The 20,655-nt window shown below is 38.6% G+C and overlaps 1 protein-coding gene across 1 annotated transcript in view; it reads right to left on the bottom strand.

Moving 5' to 3' along the window:
- Nucleotides 1-287: 287 nt before the first annotated feature.
- The window catches only part of TRPM1 (transient receptor potential cation channel subfamily M member 1), a 30,836-nt gene continuing 10,468 nt past the window's right edge, over nucleotides 288-20,655 (bottom strand). Inside the window, exons 7-18 of the mRNA XM_076348675.1 lie at nucleotides 19,733-20,025; nucleotides 18,952-19,180; nucleotides 17,311-17,433; nucleotides 16,831-16,962; nucleotides 14,640-14,768; nucleotides 13,084-13,335; nucleotides 12,213-12,387; nucleotides 10,570-10,592; nucleotides 7,110-7,204; nucleotides 4,754-4,953; nucleotides 3,454-3,586; nucleotides 288-1,566 (exon numbers count right to left, since the gene is read on the bottom strand). Of these exons, the coding sequence (XP_076204790.1) occupies nucleotides 288-1,566; nucleotides 3,454-3,586; nucleotides 4,754-4,953; nucleotides 7,110-7,204; nucleotides 10,570-10,592; nucleotides 12,213-12,387; nucleotides 13,084-13,335; nucleotides 14,640-14,768; nucleotides 16,831-16,962; nucleotides 17,311-17,433; nucleotides 18,952-19,180; nucleotides 19,733-20,025 (3,063 nt within the window). The remainder of the gene's footprint in view (nucleotides 1,567-3,453; nucleotides 3,587-4,753; nucleotides 4,954-7,109; nucleotides 7,205-10,569; nucleotides 10,593-12,212; nucleotides 12,388-13,083; nucleotides 13,336-14,639; nucleotides 14,769-16,830; nucleotides 16,963-17,310; nucleotides 17,434-18,951; nucleotides 19,181-19,732; nucleotides 20,026-20,655) is intronic.

Genomic DNA, 20,655 nt, shown 5'->3' on the forward strand with positions numbered 1-20,655 from the left:
TCAGTAAATGAGCTTATGAGGGAGGTCGAAATGGAACATAGAAAGATCTATACTGTTGGCATCTGTGGACAGTGCCTACTTTTTATCTGCCACTGAGAGAAGATCTCCCTTTCACCTGACCCAGCAAGCATTTATTTAAGAACAGAACATGTATCTATTAAGTTTAAAATGAAAAGAAACAAATATATGCAAAATTCTTCTTTAGAAATTAATTTAAAAATCCATAATTTGTTCAATTAGTCATGCTGCTTTCTTGACTGTTGATAAAACAGGGGCCATAAGCCACTTCAACATTCGGTTTCTGTGGATGCATTTTCTTGCCTAGCTTTCTGTTCTTCTGTTGCACTGCCAAATGCTACCACCAAATTAGTTACACTGCTGGCATGTCCTGGTCTATTTAATTTGTCCTTTACAGACTTGGCTTTCCAAGAATGGCTGTGCAAACTCTTTGACCGTAGTGATGGGAACCCAGAAGTCCTTTCTGGCTTTACTGATAGTAAATTCTCTTTCTCAGCCTTGACAGTGGCAGGCATAGAGGTGTAAGAGGCTCTCACACCTGCTTCACCAACATCACTGTCATCATCTGTGTCCATCTGTAACTGTTTCTGCTCTGCTTGCCTTTCTGCTTCAGAGATAAAACCAGGGTATTCTGGGGGACGTTCTTGAGAAAGTTGCTGCTCAACTTCGTATTTCCACTCTGTGGCCCATTGTTCAATTGTAGAAGGGCACACCTGATCGATGACGGTACTATACTCTGTGGTCCAGTTGTTAACTCCTCCAACCAGCTTCCCACCCTGTGCAAATATAAAGCTCCTTGACTTCATCATAGTGGTTTGACAAGCACTGAATGTTTCAGCAGGAAAATAGCGCATTGCTTTACATTTGTCCAAGGGATAAGAGACGGTTGCTTCTAACTTGGTACGTTCTACTTTTAACTGAGTGTTCTGAAAATCTGATCTTGGTACTGACTGTCTGTTTGTAACAGCATCCATCTGGTTTATACTTTGAGGAACCATTCCATCGCTCTTGAAAATCCCCTGCTTTTCATCCCCAAAACCACCTGGACGAGAATGGGGTCTGGAAACATTCTGTGCAATTTCTAATGTAGATTTACCATAATCTGCTGTGGTGACTGCATTAGCACTAGAGGTATAATTGAGACTGGAGTGGTGTTCTGGAACCAGCATCCTTGGGTCTGCTCCATCTTCTTTGGTACTAACAGAATGGGCTTTTTTACGCAATCCCATGGCTGGTGACATAGGAGTGGTACTGTCATCATATGTTAACTCATCGCCACCGACATGGTATCTGTACATGCTGTAGCCATCAGAGCTGTTAACACTGCTTTGCCTTAGGAGATATGCAGCATCACACTCGGACGAAGCCCTTGAACGTGTATATGTCAGCTCAGATTTGTCAATACCTGCCAGCTTCTCAAGAGCATTCACCATCCGACCAGATAGTTCTTCCAATTGAGAGAGTCGAAGGTCGACTGTTTGAAGAGAAGCTTTCATAAAATGTTCTCTTTCATTCACTTCTTCTAGCCTCATAGACATATTTTCAACTCTGTTGGGTATAAAAGAGGAAGCATAGAACAGAAGCTGTGGAATGGTGCAATAACCCGTTATAGGCACCCAGCTACCGATTTCTTCGTAAGGCAGAATTTTGTGCTATGTATCATGCATCATTCTTTTTTTCTATTACATCAAAAGCATGGGCATTTTCTTGTTATCTATGCTTTCCATACACCATATTAGAGGGCTATTTGAACTTTGCCCTTATTTACATGCATGGGGAGTACAAGAGTTGCAGCCCTTAGGGACAGCCTAAGGGACACACATTTCTGAGTGTGCCACCCACTTCACATTCAGTTGTCCTCTTTCACTGTGAAGGATCAATTAATTATATGAAAAGTACTTCCTAATGACATGCTCACAGGATGACTTAAAATAGCATCAAGGCATGTTGTAAAACAGGTTTTGTAGCTGTATGAGAGAGAACATATGCTGGTGTGTATGGGATTACTTTAGCTCTTGAAATACCTTTCAATTATGTATCAGCTGAAGGGAGTGGAATTATTGTCTAGTTCAATTAAAATAATACTTTTTCCCATTTTCTTCTATCATTTATATCATAATGGAAGTGATGGTACCAGAAGAACGCATATGAAATTAATGCATTAGAATGTGACTTGGAGATCATACACCAGTAAATCAACTGTGGAAATTAAATTAACATTCTTTTGCTCTCACACACAAAAGATGACGAAGCATCTGGAGCAAGAAGCCATGAGAAATAAGCAAATCTGCTTTGTGGCCATAGACCATAGTGAATCACTGAGGCTTACCAGCCCTGCTTTATTCTCTGCCACAATACCTAGGATTTTGACAAATTGCCATGGATAAATAGTGCGATAGAAACTACTCGAATACACGTAGGAGATTTCATTTACTTCTCTATTCTCAGACTTCACATATAATAATGCAAGATGTTCGGGGCCTCCTTTCAAGAGAAAGATGTTTACCCATTAAAGAATTATATGGCTCACAGAGCTACTTCATAAAAATAGATAGATAGATAGATAGATAGATAGATAGATAGATAGATAGATAGATAGATATGGAGGAGTTCATCATCAAAATACCGTGAGGTAGATTAAGGTGAAAGAGTGTTTAAACTGTGTATCATTTTGATTACAGGGATAATTTTTCATCATTTCAAGGAAGTGAGAAAATACCCCATCCTTTGACTTACTTAGAACTACTAACAGAATAGGCAGAGCCTTTGGGAACAGTCCTGCCAAGCGACCTGGTAAAAAAGCGCTGCTGCCATTATCACTGTGTGCTTACACAGCAATATGCAAACATTACCCAGTCCTCAGAATAGCTTAATGATTTACATGTGAATATTCCCTGTCTTTTAAATGGGGAAGTTCATACTGAAAAGCTAAATGCCTTGTTCAAAGCTTCCAAGAGAATCTGTGGCAGAGATTAAAATTCAGCAGTTGTGAGTGCTAGACCCTAGTGTAAACCATAGGTCCAAGGGAAGAATTCTCAGTGCTTTTGTCATTAAGCTCCAACACATTTCCATGGTTGGATGAGCTGTTGGAAGCTCAACAAGTAGTAATTTGCTCAAACGAATAAAAAGCATAACTGTGATCTTCAGATGGGAGAGAGGGAAAAACTTCACCATAAAAAAAAATGCTCTTATACCAAAGCTACCCAAACCAGCAGCCTTAGTGACATACCAGTAGGAACAACAAAAAGCTTGCTCTTGTGAGCGATGCACCTACACAGATGTTTATTCAGGATTCAGATCAGCTTCTGAATTGGTGGTGGTTTTCTTCAAGATCTAAATCTTTTGTACTTTAATTCCACTTTGGTTATAATGAAGACACAAAAAAGCAAATATTGTTCCAGGTAAGTGGTGTGGTTTTTTTCTTATAATAGATACCTTTCAGAGGTAGCTCTGATGCGTTCATCATTAGATGATTGCTGCTCATCCTCTTTTTCCTGGAAGTATTCTTCTACACACTGCTCTTCAAACTCATACAGTTTTTTTAGCTCTTCATCATTCAGAAATAACTCTGTGCAAAACAGAAGAACAAAATATGAGTTTCCTTTTTCTGAATTTCTGGCAGTCAATTTAAATCCAAATTAGCAGATTATTTTGGACATACGGATACTGCAGATTTTACTCCTGCATTAAATGAACAGATGATTTTGTAAATAGGGAACGAGCGCTTAGCCAAAGATGGCCACAGCCCTGAAGGCAATGTAACGCATTATAACCATCATCTGCTTTTATGACCATCCACTGGGGGCTATATATTCTCAATGACCTTTGCACTTTTTAACAGCAGTGCTACGCATTGAACAAACTGACTAGATTTTACAGGATAAAGACTAGGGCAATCGCTGCCAGTTTGACTGTTCCTTCATTCAAATATTGTTCTTAAAAGGATGCCAGTTATAGGCAACAGATAATCTAACATAAGAGATTGTCTCCCAGATATTCTTTGGATAAGAGCTTCAAAAATGTATAATCATGTAAGGAAAATCCAAGGGAAATATAAGCTCTTGGGAACATTTCATCCTGTATTTGAATTTGTCTCTTTTTATCTGGAGGGAGTGTTACATTTACTTTTTTCCCTTTTTTTCCTTTTTTAACTCAGAAGCGTATTGTGCAAAAATATAATTACTTACAAAATATGTTTCCTGTGAAATGTAGAAATACAGGGATAGTTGTAAGCATCTGATTATTTCAATGAGGCATATAATGAAAATAATAGTCAACAATTACAGAGAATGTTAGGAGAAGAATCCTCACAGTTCCCCTGTGAAATGACAGATAAATCTCTAACATGGAGAAATGAAAGTGGGGATACTCTTAGACACATCTGTAGCTGACACTACAGATGACATTTGAAACTGTGATCCCTTCTCCTCAATTTCCTATTTGCCCTTCCCAACATATGGACTTCACTAGAACTTGGTAAAACTGGATTAAGTAGATGCCATCTAACTGTTTTAAGAAAGCATGTTAAAGAAAGTCTTCATTAGCAGCACAGCATTGCAGATTCTCAGGAGCCCACGGAGCTCAAGAGCTGTTAATTTAACATAAATTTTGTCCCATACTGTCTTCTGCAAATACACTTGACCGTCAACACGAACAAAAGTTCAGCGTTGGAAAAGCTGCTGCTTTCTGCTAATACGGTGCAAAGAGCTCAATTTAGAGAAGATCTCTTGCATACTCAGTCCCCTGTCACGCTCATCCTGGTCTCCTTCACCCTTCTTGCAGCGACAGCAGATTCGCTTGATGATTATGTAGATATGGCTGAAGATAATCATTGGTGGTGGGAGGACAGGTCTGTCATGGAACGTCATGATCAGCTGGTACCGCTGGAACTTCCAGACTTGGTTGGATATTGATTTTACCTCAAAGAAGGTATTGCTGAAAGGGAACATGGGTACAGTTTCTATTAGGCCCCTCAGTTTACTTATCATTGAGCAAATACTATGTTGAAAAAAGTAGCAGCTAAATAAAAACATGAGGCCACATGACTTGCTTGGTTCAGCTCTTTGTTGATGCTGCTGAACTTGCTGAACTGATGATTAACTTGAACTCATGATTCCACTACTCCTTTTGAGGGTAGCAAAGCAGAAGGTGCTCTGCATCCCTTATGCACCACCCAGAACAGTCCTCCTCTTAGACTATTTGCTCCTACTGTATAAAGTCCTTTAGGTGTTAGTGAAAAGAAACTTGCACAATTTATGAATCACATAATTGGTATTTTGGGGCTTGGTTATAAAGTATTTATTTTAACACATGCCAGTATTTCATATTACACAAAGTATTAAATCCATGAAAGGTATTTTGTATGCTAAACCCAGAAGCTTCACATGGTTTGCCTTTAATATGCTAATCAGCTTGACCTACATAGAAGACTTTTCAAGTTTTCACAAAATGTCCTAAATTCAAACTTTATTCACTCAAACTTCTGACTCGAAAACATGGTGCATACTCTTGTAAAGGAATTTGTTCTTGGAAGCCATGGCTTCATCATTTCTACACCAAAATAAGGTGTATTATAAAGATGTTTTATTTTGTAATTCAGTGGATACGAAGGAGCGTAAGTGATAGCATTCAATCCAGAGGTAACAGTAAGTCAAGGTTATGAAATACCAGCTAAGAGAAAGCAGACTTGATGTTCTGTCTTAGATAAAGCTTTTCAAGCCATTTTAAAGTATGCTCAGACAGCTCGCTCCACTTCTATGACGATGATGATATTGGCGCTTCCTTTTTTATATTTTCTGTCCACTTCTTTTCTAACTTTCCGTGCTTTAGAATATCTACATTCACAAAACCAGTTAAAACATCTCTTTGAAACCAGAGAATTCTTGAGTACACATAGCGTTTGGTTTCTTTTGGTTAAGTATACATGACATTATTTACCAATGATAAATGACAATCTGCCTTCATTCTGCATCTCTGGCATAGCAGGAATTCCCCAGCTAGATCTCACCCCCTTGCAACCATGCTGGAATGGCAGGAGTTAACAGCATGACCTACTTCCCAAACTGCTGATTCCTTGGTCCTTCAGCCAATAATAGCTACCATTGTAAGATTCTTCCCCTTCCCCCTAGCGATGTGACTGGCATTTGAGCACTTTAAAATTCATGACCTTTTAAGCTACAGACATCAAATGAAAGACAGGCTTTGTGAGCTGTAGATTTCTGGGCAGCAATGAACTATTTTTGTGGTTGTGACACCAGCTACCTATGCCAACAAGCCCTCCAACACTACATGTTTATGGGCATCAAAAATGGATCACCTGCTTTTCTCAGGTGGTATGTTCAGAAAGTCTTACTAGCAAGTAGATCTTTCAAGTCTTTTTTTTTTTATCCCTAGGTCATGACAGGAAGAGCATGCAACATAACTGTGGGTAGAAAGAACAAGCAGCAGAAATTTATTTAGTTTTACTCCAGAGAAGTCTAAATAGATTTGTGGAATTACATTAAGAAAGTGCATAGTGCACGTTACTTGGACTGGCCACAGATCTTGGCAACGTGTAGCCATCCTTTCTCTTGGTTCAAGGCAATATAGACTCTTTTTCTGGGTTGTATAAGAACTCTGCAAGGCCCTAATTTCTTTTTCTAAATGAAAAGCAAAACAAGAAGAAAAAAGAAAAAGAAGCCAGATGATATAGCGATAGTGGAAATGCCTCCTGCTTTTGATGTTCAGAATTTCATTCTGCAGTTCTATTGCAGAATCATGTTTGTTAGTGGTTACATGGGCTTCCATCACGTATGTAGCAGGTTTCATGGATTCTGTTTTTCATCTTTCCAGAGCAATCTTGAGGCCTGTCACTATCCACTAAATGGTAATTGGAAATAGCCAGGTAATTTGCAATTGCTGGCAAACTCAAAGCAACCTTTCCTCCACTCTTTCCCAGTGTATACACTATTCCAAGTATTTGCCAGTCATGTTCATAGAGTAATTAGATTCTGAGTGCAAATGCAAACCCTTGCAAAATCAGTTGATGGGTTCTCACAGAAACTTTATCTCACCAGTAAGAAAGTAAAGATAGTGCATGATCATTTACATACTTGAAGACAGCAATCAGCAGGTTTACCAACAGGATATTTGCTACCAAGAGGTAACAGGCCATAATAGCAGGAGTGAGCCAGGCCCCTGGTATACATGGAGGGAGGCGTTTACCATCATCATCGTAAAGATTGTCCCCACAAGGAGCTGAAGAAAAAACAGGAAAGGTATTTTTCACAAATTGCCCAGTACTTAAAAACACTATTCACATTTATTTAATGATGACACATGCATAAAATTTGCCAAGCTAAACAAATTTTGTCAGTTTATTTCCAGTAGCAAGTACATATAATTTCTACTTCAAATTCTGCTTCTAACTACAGCATACAAAAATAATTTCCCTTAATAGTGAACAGAGAGGCAGCTCCAAGTTTACTGTACAGTGTGGCTTTCTCTTCAAATTCATATGGATTTTCTTTTTCTCATAGTAACAGTCTAGGACAAGATCTTAATGTGCATCCATACATATTAATAGTGGAATTAAAAAAAATTCTCTAACCAAACTTGTGTGCATACCTTGCCAAAGACATAAAAAGATTTACTTAGTGGTCCCAGATTGCTGAGCATAATTTAAACCTTTATCGGGGCCCTGAGTGTGCTAGAGAGGCCTTAATGATCCTGACCAGCTTCACCTGGGGTCTACACCTACACCCCCTATGCATACCTGTCCCTGCCTGCGCTATGTCAGGTGTGCAGGTCTCAGCCCTGCCTCCTGGATGGACCTTGGACCTGTGTTTGTCCCCTGGATGGACCCTTCTTCTGTCTCTGGCCCTGTCTCCTTTTGGCCCTGACTGGACTCCCTAGATGGACCCTAGACTATTACTTGTCTGGAGCTGTTAATGTTACCAGCAGGTGGCCCTGCTGCCACTTTCAGGCCAATTTCCGTTTCCCTTATTTTTCACAGTAATTCTAAATTTTAGATAAAATTTTAAACCAAAGAGATGAAATTATAAAATGAAAATGATACAGTAACAGCAAAATAGACTGGTAAGAATGAGACAAAAATTGAGACTATTGATCAAACTGGTGTGAAATAATTGCCTGAAGTAATCCTAAGAATACATAGGTTGTCTTGGGGTAAAAGCTGTCTTGGAGTTAGGTAAATGCAGCAACTCTGTTCTGTCTTTAAGTGCAGTGCCAGTGTATCTGATTTCAAATACAAGGCTAACTTTTGGAACCATTTAGTAGCAGGTAAAGTGTTTATCAGTCACAGGTTCTTTAGCTGAAATCTTAGTAAATACTAAGACTGACAATGAGTTCATTACAGATTTAGTTAACGTGAATAGAAAAAACAGGTTTTTCAAGCATTTTGCAAAAAACCCAATGCTTCAATCTCACCTGAAAAATACTTCAAATTATTTGAAAACAGACTAATCTTATTTACTGTGGACTGAAAGAGATATTTAGACTATGATTAATAAAATATATTTGACTTGCTTTTCAAACATCAGACCTACATTTTCCCTGTTTATCGTAAGAAAAGTATAACAGGAAAGTCAAGCGAATCATAGTATTATTCACATGGGCCAGTGAAAGTACTGCCAAAGAAACACTAACATTGTATCTAGGTAATCAAAGGGAATTAGTTATACCATGACACTCATGCATCATAATTTAAAAAAAGGATTACTTTACTGTCAATGTACTAGAAACAAGTCATAGCAACCACATAAGCTCAATTAAAACTTCCGATCTGCAATCTGTATTAAAATAAAATATTCTTCCTCTGCTTCTTTTCAAATGAAACTATTACAGTAGAAAAACAAGATTCACACCTGAATATTGGATGAGCCCTATAATTAAAATGTCAGTATCTAGTGAAGAAAGAGATTAATGAACATATTTGGCTAAATGAGATAATCAGCTCACCACAGAGACTTACGATTAATTTCCATGGCATAGACTGAACAGCATTCCAAAGGAACGAAATAGAAAAGGAGGCAGGGAGAGAAAGAAAGAAAACAATAGAATAATATAGAAAAAAAAACCACCAAAAAGATGATTGAAAATACAGTTTTGCTGCCAAGAAAAGCTAAGCAATGCAAATGTCAGAACAGTAGAGACATACGCTTAGAAACAATGTCTTTGTTAAAAATGCATTGCATTCTGCAATTTCCTTTTCATGTTGTTTTCCCCAAATGTTACATATGGCAGTGAATTGATGATATTAATAATAAATCACAAAATGCTTCTGGCAGATGATCATTCAAATATACACAGTATTTCAGGCAAGTAAACAAAACTGGCGGTCACCACGAACACAAAACAACTCAAAATTATCACACAAAATCATTCTTTTAGCTATTAGGGAAACATTTCCTCTTTTTTTTCTCTTTTTTTTTTTTAAGAACCACCCTGGCTTTCAGTCTGCCAGCTGTTTCTATTGAATAGCTATGTTTCTGTTAATAGTCATGGTACTGATGTTATTACAGCGTACAATATCATTAAAGTTCATTTTGACTACCAGTATGGATACTTGCTTGCCAACCCCTAAATGGTGATTGTAAGAAAAATCACACTATTGAAAGAAACTCAGCAAGGCTTCTCTATTGTTTAAGAATATGTTGCTATTGAGTACTAGAAGCCACTAACTTCTTGCTCATGGACATCTTCTAAACAGAGTGAACCAGACAAGAGCATCCTGGGTTGCATTAGGAAAAGCGTTACCAGCAAGTTAAGGGAGGTAATTATTCACCTCTACTCAGCTCTGGTGAAACGACATCTGGACTTGTGTGTCTAGTTCTGGGCTGCCCCATAGAAAGCAGACATGGACATACTAGAAAGACTCCAGTAAAGGGCCACAAAGATTATTAAGGTGATCAGAGCATCTGACAAATGAGGCAAGGGTGAGAGATCTGGGATAATTTAGCCTGGAGAAGAGAAGGGTCAAGGGAGATCTTACCAATGTTAGAAATACCTGATGGTGGGTGGGAGTAAAGAAGACAGAGCCAGACTCTTCTTAGTGGTATCCAGTGAAAGGAGAAGATGCAGTGGGCAAAGACAGAAATATGGGAAATTCCATTTAAACCAGGTTGTCCAGAGACGTTGCACAGTCTTCATCCTTCAAGATACTAAAAACCTGACTGGACAGTCCCTAAGCAACCTGCTCTAATTTACCCTGCTCTGAGCAGGGAAGTTCGACTAGATGATCTCCAAAGGTGCCTTCCAACCTCAGCAATTCTGTGATTTGTGGTCTTTACCTTTAGGTGACATCCTATCCTCAGTGAAGCTATTGACAAAAGTCCAACTACCTTCTTTCAGATGGAAAATTTGATGCAATACTTTTTCCATAAATTGTTTACACTCATGGGCCTTGGCAAAACTACCCATAAGCACTTGATACAGAGTCAGGTTAGACTGCCCATAGCAACCGCTCTCCAATGACTTCTGAGGTTGCTTTTGTGGTGTGTTTACAGAGAAGCACGGAAAGATCAGTGAAAGTTTCTTATTGAAAGCAAAAAGATCTTCAGAAGTCAGTTCACAGACTTCTAGACATAAGAAATTTACAGAATAATTGTAATGCAGTCTAGTTATATCAGTACAACTCCTTGCGTAGCCACTTCTATTTCAGTATTAAAACAACAAAACCACATATTTCCAAGTTAGCTTATGTTTAAGCTACTGACACAGCAAAGCTTCTGACCTGCGAAGGTTAGTGGAGCAAGTAGCTGGACTGAACTTGTATAACTGGAAGGCCCGAACTTTTTTTCCCCGAAAGCACTGCTGAAGAAAGATTTCCAATTCAAAGGATGCTGAATATATAACTGAGAAATGACTGGAAGCATGAGAGAAGTTTGGGACACAACAATACTGATCCCTTTAGTGCAAGGTGTGAGTTTTGATTTATAAAGAAATCAAAGTGTCTACATTGGCAAACATTCTTTGTTCAAAGTGAAGTAGGATTTGAATGCACATTATGAGCCACAGAGGTAAGTGGTTCCTCCCCACGGGAGGATTAACCCACTTGAGAGATCTTGAGCTTATCCTGGCTCACATGTGCACCAAAACTGCAAGATCAGACAATAAATGACTGGCTTGACCTTTTATTTGTCAAGAGTAATTTACTGTATTGTAAGTTACATTAATGAGACAAGTATTTGTAAGGAAAACAAAGATGATATGATCTTTGCAACAGTGTACACTGCTCAGAAACAGACTAATGACATTTTATTCCTTTCTAAGCAATTAAAGTACACTTTAATGATATTCACTATAAAGATTTCTCATGATGATGGATATTTACGGTTTTTGAAATTAGACCTCACAGTTTCTTCAGCCTTCCACTTTACTGCTTGTCAATATATGCAGATAGTTGAAATAACACATACACAATGCTGAAATAGCAGCTTACATAATTTCAGATAAAGTGCAAACTATGTGATACACACTAGAGGAGGCCAGCTGCACGTTTGACTGTACAAATTTCAAATATTAACACAAAACTAGCAGTAACATGACAGTTTCCATCTCCTCTAAAATACTGACAGTTATGTTTTTAAACTGTGCAGCTTTTATATAAGAAAAGCTATTTCCACACCCAAAGCTAATCAATCAGAGTTTTCCTTTTTTGTTTTGCTTTTCCACAGGTGTAGAAAAGAAGAACATGAGTGATTCATGAAATGGAAACATTTCTGGAAAGTAGATAGATGTATCAATGGGGGTAAAAGTGTATTAGCTCATTGCCTGTGCTGTGAGTTAGAGATGAAAGGATATGTGTATTTTCATCTCCTGTGCAAGGTTTTTTTCTTCTTCTGTCGGAACTGACTATTAGTAAAACATCAGTTCAGAAGAATGTTTCAGAATGATCTCTGTTGATCCATGCAAGTAAACAGAACATTTAGTACTGTTATACTCCTGGACAGGAGACTATTCCAGACTATATCACTCTCAGTGTTAACTGAATTTGAATATAAACTGAGAGACAGGACATGCAGGTGGGGAACAGAAAATTGTTCAGTCTCCGGAGTCTGTCACAAGAAAACAACAACAACAATATAATCATAAAGACAAAACACTACTTCCAAATTAAAAACAATCATTAATTTGGATCTGATCATCTGCCTCAGAAACAGAAAACAGACTCTTACTATGAATTCTACTCTTACGGTCTATCTGGTCTGCGAACACCTCTCCATAGATCATCCAGTAGGGCATATAGAAGATGTTGCGAGCTAGTCTCCAAGAAGGCTCCTCATCTGGGTGCAGGATAGCTTGGCGGGCTACTCCAAAACTCATCAGAACCACAAGCATGATAACCACAAAGTAGAGCATGTCAATCATCTGCACAGAGAGACCATACAGAGGCTCTTATCATCACCAGGTAGTACAGTAGCACCAGCATGTCTGTTTGCCAGCATGCATTAAAGTAAACAAGAAAGTATCAAGAGAACAAACACATTCCCCTGGATAATTTTCTTGATATTACTCTTTGACTTTAACTGCAGCTCATGAATTACGCATACATAAAAATGCAGTAAAAACAGTCATTTAAAGGAATACTAGATTTATATTTAAAAAGAGTTAAAATGCTAAAATCTTTGCTATCCCTATTCTCTTTTGCATCAAGTGCACTATGCTGCGCTTTCAGCACAGACCTCTTCTGTGGTTGCAAAGAAATGATATAATCATTGTTGTATCATCTCCTGTCCACAATGGATGGTTTTGTGGATGATCCTGGTATATTGGCAAACTGTTATTGCTTTGGCTTTGGGAGGCAGAAGGCAGGCAAAATGAAAAAGTTCCCACAGGCTGGTTCAAAAAAAAAAAAAAAAAGGAAAGAAAAAAGATTCCCTCTCGAATCAAGCAATTATTAGCAAGAGTATTGCATCTCCTGTGTGTGTGAAATTCACATGGCAACTTTTTCACAGGCTTTATTCAGAGTCCTACTCAGATGGAAAACCTCTTTAAAAATCAGAACTTAATTTAGTTTCCCATGAAGTTCTGAAATACATAATTTACAGCAATTTAGGCACTAACCATCTTTCCAATCATCATGACGTAAGGTCCCAGATATTTGTTCACACCAAAGATATCTAGTACTCTAATGTACCAGAAAATGATATCTACGCAGTAAATCACTCTTCCATAACCCATGTAAGGCTGGTTCTGTAGGCGAAGAATTGCTCCTATCATAAATACTGAAATAGCCACCAGGTCAGTAATATTCCAGTATTCCTGGAGCCAAACCTTCACTTTTTGGCTCAGCTTGCCAGGCTCTGACATCAGAATCTGAAATTAAAAACAAACAAACAAACAAACAACAAAGAAATCATTAGGAAAAACTCCAAGTTACAGTTTTTGAAGTAATGGTCATGAAAAAAGACCAATCTTGTCACATTCAATAGGTGTCTGAGACCCCCTCCACTGCCAGCAGAATTTGTCTCAAGCAGCAGTATTTTAGTTACTAGCAGGCAAAATTTCCTTTTTATAGAAACATAGAATGGTTTGTGTTGGAAGGGACCTGTGAAGATCATCTAGTCCAACTGCCCTGCCATGGGCAGAGACATCTTTCACTAGATCAGGTTGCCCAAAGCCCCATCCAACCTGACCTTGAACACTTCCAGGGATGGGCTATCCACAACTTCTCTGGGCAACCTGTTTCAGTGTCTCACCACCCTCATCATAAAAAATTTCTTCCTTATGTCCAATCGAAACTTACCTTCTTTCAGTTTAAAACGGTTGCCCCGTGTCCTGTCACTACAGGCCTTGGTAAAAAGTGTCTCTCTGTCTTTCTTATAAGCCCCCTTTACATATTGAAAGGCTGTAGTAAGGTGTCCCCAGAGCCTTCTCTTCTCCAGGCTGAGCAACCTCAACTCTCTCAGCCTTTCTTCATAGCAGAGCTGTTCCAGGCCTCTGATCATTTTCGTGGCCCTCCTCTGGACCCCCTTTTCATCTTTGTTTCTATTTTGGCTTTATTAAGACTTTTTTTGTTGTAGGTTTTAATCAATAACATTTAAACCAGGAGATCTGGCTTACTGACTTGGCATCCGTATTTATCTCCAAATACAGTTGGTAATGTGGGAATTGTGAATCAGAGAAGGATAGACTAAGTGCAAACCACACTACAGCATGTGAATACAGCAGAAGTTTTTATGCTATATTCCTCATACAAAAGTAACAAGATCAGTCACGTAGTACTCCTGGCTAATTCCCCAAAACACCTCTCTGCCTGCAGTTCTCATCAAGGACTGCATCAGTAATAAAAAGACAGTACCTACTGAGATTTCCTTCATGAGTTATGGCCCTGCCCTTCCTTGGAAATACACGTAAGAGAGTGACAGCATTCATTTTGACTACTGACCTCAGGGCATTTTGGCCTGATCTTTTTGCCCAATAAGAGAAGGTTTTAATGTCTGGGAATGGCTTACAAATGAAACTCTCTCCAGTGATGGGCATTTTGGGACTCTGTGGATATGAGAATCTTCTCTCTCACGTATGGCTTCTTAACCCTCTGCACAAGTCCATGCCATTATTACCTCTAGGAGCGAGCTTCATTTTAAGGATTATGAGATGTCGGTATGATTAGACTTTACCTCTCTTACTTTCTCTAAAGCCAATGTCACAATGTAGGAGATGACAATCCATTCCTGGACTGATGGCCACCGTTCCATCCGCACCAAGATGATATAATTAAATAGCATCAAGTAACCGAGGTATGATATCTAAAAAAAAAAAAAAAAAAAAAAAAGAAAAGAAAAAATAAAATCCTTTATGGACTTTAGGTGATGGGTCCCAGGATCCTTCCACAGTTAGGCAGTATTCAATCACTTGAGATGACTTCCACACACACAAAAAAAATCAGTCTCCACTAATTTCCGTTAGGAAGTTCTGGACTATTAGTGTAAGTCAACAGAGCTATCACTCTGTTTTCTGTAACTACTGGTGTAAATGTCAAACTGGTGATGCTGATGTCTCCATGCCTCACAGCAGTCTTCAGTGACCGGCCAAACTAAAAACTTCAGAGATCTTGGAAGTCCAGAGTTAAGAAACCAAAATGGATTCAATGGCTTTGCAAAAAAAAAAAAAAAAAAAAAAAAAAAAAGAGAAACAAAGCAGTAATAAACCAAAGATTTTCCAAGGAGAACATGGAGTTTTCTAAAGAATGAGATATTCAATGTGAAATGTTTACCCACCATCTCAAAACAGATCTAAAGCAGAACAGGGAGGCAGGGCTGTGAGCAGCACCTGCCTGCAGGTGTAGAGGAAATAAAGAGCCACACAGGCCACTTGCTTTTCTCCACCCTGTAATAATGTGGTTGAGACCATCCAGGCAGAATATACTTTTTATGCGAAGCCAGAGGCATACAGACTTCATATATCAGTCCCTACAACACCTCCATCTGCATGAATAGTAGGTTTGCAGATATTTTGGTTACTTTAAGTAGCCCCTAGTCTCAGGAGCAAGTTTCTTGCTGAAGCCTAATGCAGTAAGAGCACAGAAGGCTGCATCACCATGTCAGAGAAGAAACACCAAACAGAAGGCAGTAAAATCCTCTTAGCTGAGGGGCCTGCATAATGCATGAAAGCAAAGCCCACCCTAATTGTGACATTCATATGAACATGTACGAACACATACATTGAGACTATGCGTGAAAGATTCAGGTGTTGAAGACCCTTACCCGCACAAGAAAAAAGATTTTTGTCTCTGAAGGAAGTGGGCCTGCTGCAATGCCCTTCCTATAGCTGCCATACACGCTGGCAGAGGCCACAGGCCTCCAGCAGCTGAAGGAATGACAGATGCTGTGGAACATATGATCCAGGCAGCTGAATTATCTCATTTGTTGAAAGAAGCAAAACAACAATTCCAAAGCACTCTAAATCAGGTCCTTTGTGCCTGGGGCTTTTTTAATCCACTAAAATGTAATTTCTTTATGCTGTGAAACCATGTTGAATACTTTTCTTTGAAATTAAATAGGAATTTTGCTTTTAAATTATTAACGCAGGCAGCAGAAAGGGATCAGTAAAGTGTTTTGTGATTACAATGCGCTAAAACTAAAAACCTACATAATATTATGACTTACTAGGTAATGGAAGTCCTAACTTTGGATAAAAAAGAAATCAGTATCCCTTTTACAGGGCACACACAAAATTTATGAGCAGTAGCATGAATACTTTTTCTGTTTTATTAAAACAGAGTTTAGCACCAGATAATTCTTGATGCGCTAAAGAGAAAACCAGATGCTTGTCAAAAATAAATCTTTTAGTTTAGATTGGTTTTAATTATTTAAATAAGAGAAAAGTACCTATTAAGTCTTAGCAGACTGGGATCTGTGCTGCCATCTAGGTTGCACTCATCTAAGCCTAACTCACCAGAGCAAATGGCAAGCACTGATACTATGGCATTACTTCTTGGGTCCTAAAGTGTATTTCAACGCAGAACAGGAGCCAGAGCCTTTAGAAAGCAAGAGAATCCAGCCTAGTTTGGATTGAGTGACTGGATTGTGGAGCTTGCACTGAGTTTGGCATGTGATTAGCCAGACAGGGCCTCCTTCAAAGTGTGTAGGAGCTTTAGAGGCTAACGGCATAAGCTTCAGTTATTCATTCTGTTTCATTGTCTATGCATTTTTCTCTGAATAAAGGGAGTGCTTTACTCAGCAGATTCCATGAAAGTCAGTACAATTTATTTATTTATTTATTACTTGGTTATTATTTTTACATTAGAATTCTTTAAGTTTCACAGGTGTGAGAAAAATAATCACTATCAGTTTAATCATCATGACTTACTGTGTAGAACCAAAATTTGACAATAGGTGCATTATAGAATTCATAGATCTTTGCTCCAATTGGAAGGCTCTTTTGTTTTTTATTTCCATTCTCTTCATCTCCTTTTCGGGAGCCTGCATCCACATTTGCATCCTGGAAGACCAAAGTTGTCAGTTTTCATCAATATACAATAATAAAAATAATAGCTTTTCCTCAACTACAGCCTCAGCCAACTGTTAACTACACAATGCTTCCTCTGAGCAACAGACCTCTTTTTAAAAATACAAAAATACAAATTCCGTAAATCTGTGCAACTACACAGATAATTTACACGCCCTGAGAATCCAGCCTATACACTCCCAAAATTCTTCACTGATTTTTATCCCACAGAGGCAGCTGAGATTTTAATGTGAGTGACCTTAATCTCTAGCATAATCAGAGAAGTTAGAAAATTGAGCACTCTTGAGATATTAGAACTTCCTAATATTGTCCATTACTGACCACATTTTCCTCCTCCTTTTCTCTGCCTTCCTCATTTTGTCTTGATGTCTGGTAAGAATAATCATCGTAACTCCGAAACTCTAGGAAAAGGATGGTGGGAGGGAAGAGAATCCCCATTATAACCTGTACAACAAGAAAGAATTCAACTCAGATGGCGATATTTGTTTACATTAATAGATTTCATAACAAGGCAAATCCCATAAACAATATTTTCGTTTGTATAGTATTCAAGATACTCTGCTATCCTCAAACCTACAAAAATGAATAAGTAGTACTTATGCAGCATTGGCAATAAGGTCTTGTATGGAAAGATGGCACCCTGGAAGGCTTCCCATCTCCATGAATACACTGCAATTAAGAAATTGTGCTCCAGATTTAGAGTTGTGGAGAGAAATTCCATGGAACGGACACAGTGGTGGTCGGAAGAGGGCTTCAGGTTTGTTACTGGAATTTATAGTTACTTTAGTCACCTACTATAATTAGTTTTAATAGTTAATAAACTTGTGAAAGGTAAAAGAAGCTTTGCAGATAGCAGCTGGAGAGTTCTTTTACTATATGAGACTGCTGAGATACAGAAACACAAGCATGAGTTGCCAAAGTACAGAAAAGGAGCAAAGAAAAGAATGCAGGTAATGAAACTAGAACATTAGCAGGTTGATTAATGCTTTGGAGAAGAGAAAGGAAATCAATAAACAGATTTAGAAAGAACCACGATGCAATCTGAAAGGCAGGACACTTGCCTGAAGATTTTAAACAGGTTTTAAGAGGGAGACATGGGAAGGTGGAAATAAACTGAGAATGACAGAGAGAGTACAATGTGTACGTCAGCAAGCTTGGGAGTATGACCTGGGAACACAGGCATGGCACTTTGTCAGTAACAGGGGATTTAAGGAAATAAGGAGGTGAGACTGAAGGTGGCACCATCACGATGGGCCTCCATATGGGTGACAACAACAGCATAACATAACAAAGAAAGGATTATATTCACAGGAAAACACACACAAGCAAACACTGCTCTGCTTCCTTAACATTGGCTCACTCATGTTTCTCTTTTGTGCCAGCCCCCTCACATTACTTGGTTTTTTGTAAATCCAATAATCGGGAAATACAAAAATCAGTAAGAGAGACCGTATCATCAAATCACAGAAGAGGGAAATAAAAATGACATAGTTTCACACAATGCAATTGCACAGATTTCACTCTTTTCAACACTGAGTCTTGACTCTGTGACTTCTGGTACAGTATTAAGCAATGTAAGAAGCATGTGTCCATACCCGGTTCATTTTCTCTCTATTCCCATTGTGTGGACCCCTAATGGAGATCTTTTTGCTTGTATCCAACTAATTTTTAATCAAAGGTGTATGTTTTCAGTGAATAGATCTCATCATTCATTGAAAGCCACAACTTCGCTCTCAGATTCCAATCATGCTAAGCCTTTTATGGATTTATATTTTCCTTTGTCACGGACTAATGTTCCTTAGATATCCTGAATTTGGAAGCCAAAAAAATTAGCTTTAAAACAGGTATGTTCTTAAAACATCTATAATTAGTAAGCCAATTTGTTCTATGCATACACTATGTATAATGTAATGTCACATGCAACAAACTATATTTTTGAAAACAACTGCAGAACAGAAATACCTTAAGGCCTGGGTTTTTCCGCATGCGTAGTCGCCCCATCCACATATCTGTTAAGAGCATCTGGCTGCATGTGTGAGCAATGAAGTCCCTGTGTTTAGCTGCCACAGCCAATTTCAAGCAGGTAGAATTACTCCAGTTTTTCAGTTCGTAGGTCAGTAGTTTCATGGCAATCTGCTCATCACGTTTATAGGACTGATCCAAGAGTTCAACAGCCAGCTGGCCAAAATCTCTGGAAAATGCAAGATAAGTCCAGTGAAGTTTGATTTAGAAATCAGTGTTTGCTTGCATTTGGGGTTTTAATTCTGTTCACAGGGGGTCATGTTTTTCCACACACATGTACAATGACAAGAACAACTGAGTCTCAACCTTGATTTGGGACAGTCTGCGAAAGTTCCAAACAAAGTTTTAGTGACCAGAGAGAATTAGCTTAGACCGATAACATCTTAAGGCCAGTTTAGACATATCATCAGATACCCCTTAATTCATGTGAGTAAATCCTGAAAATAACTTTGTGAAATAAAACTAGCTAGTTTTACAGAGAGAGAAGCTGAAGAAAGAATGTGTTCTGTCAGAAAAAATGCAAGTCTTCTCCTTGCTAGTGTTGCCTTCAGATTCTAAGACCATATTTTGGCTTGTTTACTGTTGATAAATCGGCTCCAAATGGCATTCTGTGAACCTACATTCTAGAAATCAATTGTACTTCACTGAAAGTAAAGCTTCTCAGCAGATCAGACAACACCCTATATCAAGTAGATATAAAGTCTGCTCCGCATCTACTAACTTTGAGTTGTTGTCCAGATCCTGAGAGATGTCATCCACCAGTTCACTCTCGGAAGACTCATGGGCCATAGCCTTGTACAGTTTACAGGCCACAAGTGCCTTGGCCATGGTTTCCTCCCCTCGCTGCCAAAGGAAGAGTGCCATCTTTTGCCGTTTCATTAGCACGGCCCATACCATCAGTTCATGAAAGGGATACTGAAAGCGGCTGACTTCCGGGTCATCCACATCAATATCGACCTCTTCCTCCTTTTTCTTCTTCTTCTTCTTCTTCCCTTTGGTGGGAGGCTCATCATCCTGGGAAGAAAAGAAGAAAAAACATTGCCATCAATTTTTAACACCTTACGTGACAACGGCACCATACACAGAACAAGTATTGAGAGGACATATTAATAGTTAAAGTTCTAATTCGTTTTTGCTGTTTGCTACAATGAATGCCAATAGCGATAAAGCTATGAAGAACATGTGACAGAGCATGCACGGGGCTAACACACACAGCTTAACATTTTATTCAGAGATCCGTTTCTTGCATACTTAATTACAAGTCACCCATCTTGGATAAGTACAGTAGAACACTATTGTACTGAAGGCATCACTTTACACTGCATTGTAAGTAGATCTCTACCCACGTGTAATTGCACAAGTTGATTTGCAATGAATTAATAATTAATTAATTCCACTGCAGTGTCAATGGAGCGTTAACAAACCTGAATTCACTCTGAATAGGTTCCACTGTAATTTCTGATTTGGTATGTCTGCATCTATTCCTGAAGAACAGTGCTGCATATCTTACAGGTATTAAAGCAGTTTTCAGACTGACATGCAGGTGGAGAGTGGTAACGCGCAAACAGAAAAGACAGGCAGATAGCGTCCTTAAGAACAGCAAGATACTAAACGGAGTCTTCACCTTTGAATAAGCAATCTCCT

Source organism: Aptenodytes patagonicus, chromosome 10 (assembly GCF_965638725.1).
Source record: "Aptenodytes patagonicus chromosome 10, bAptPat1.pri.cur, whole genome shotgun sequence".
Classification (NCBI taxonomy): domain Eukaryota; kingdom Metazoa; phylum Chordata; class Aves; order Sphenisciformes; family Spheniscidae; genus Aptenodytes; species Aptenodytes patagonicus.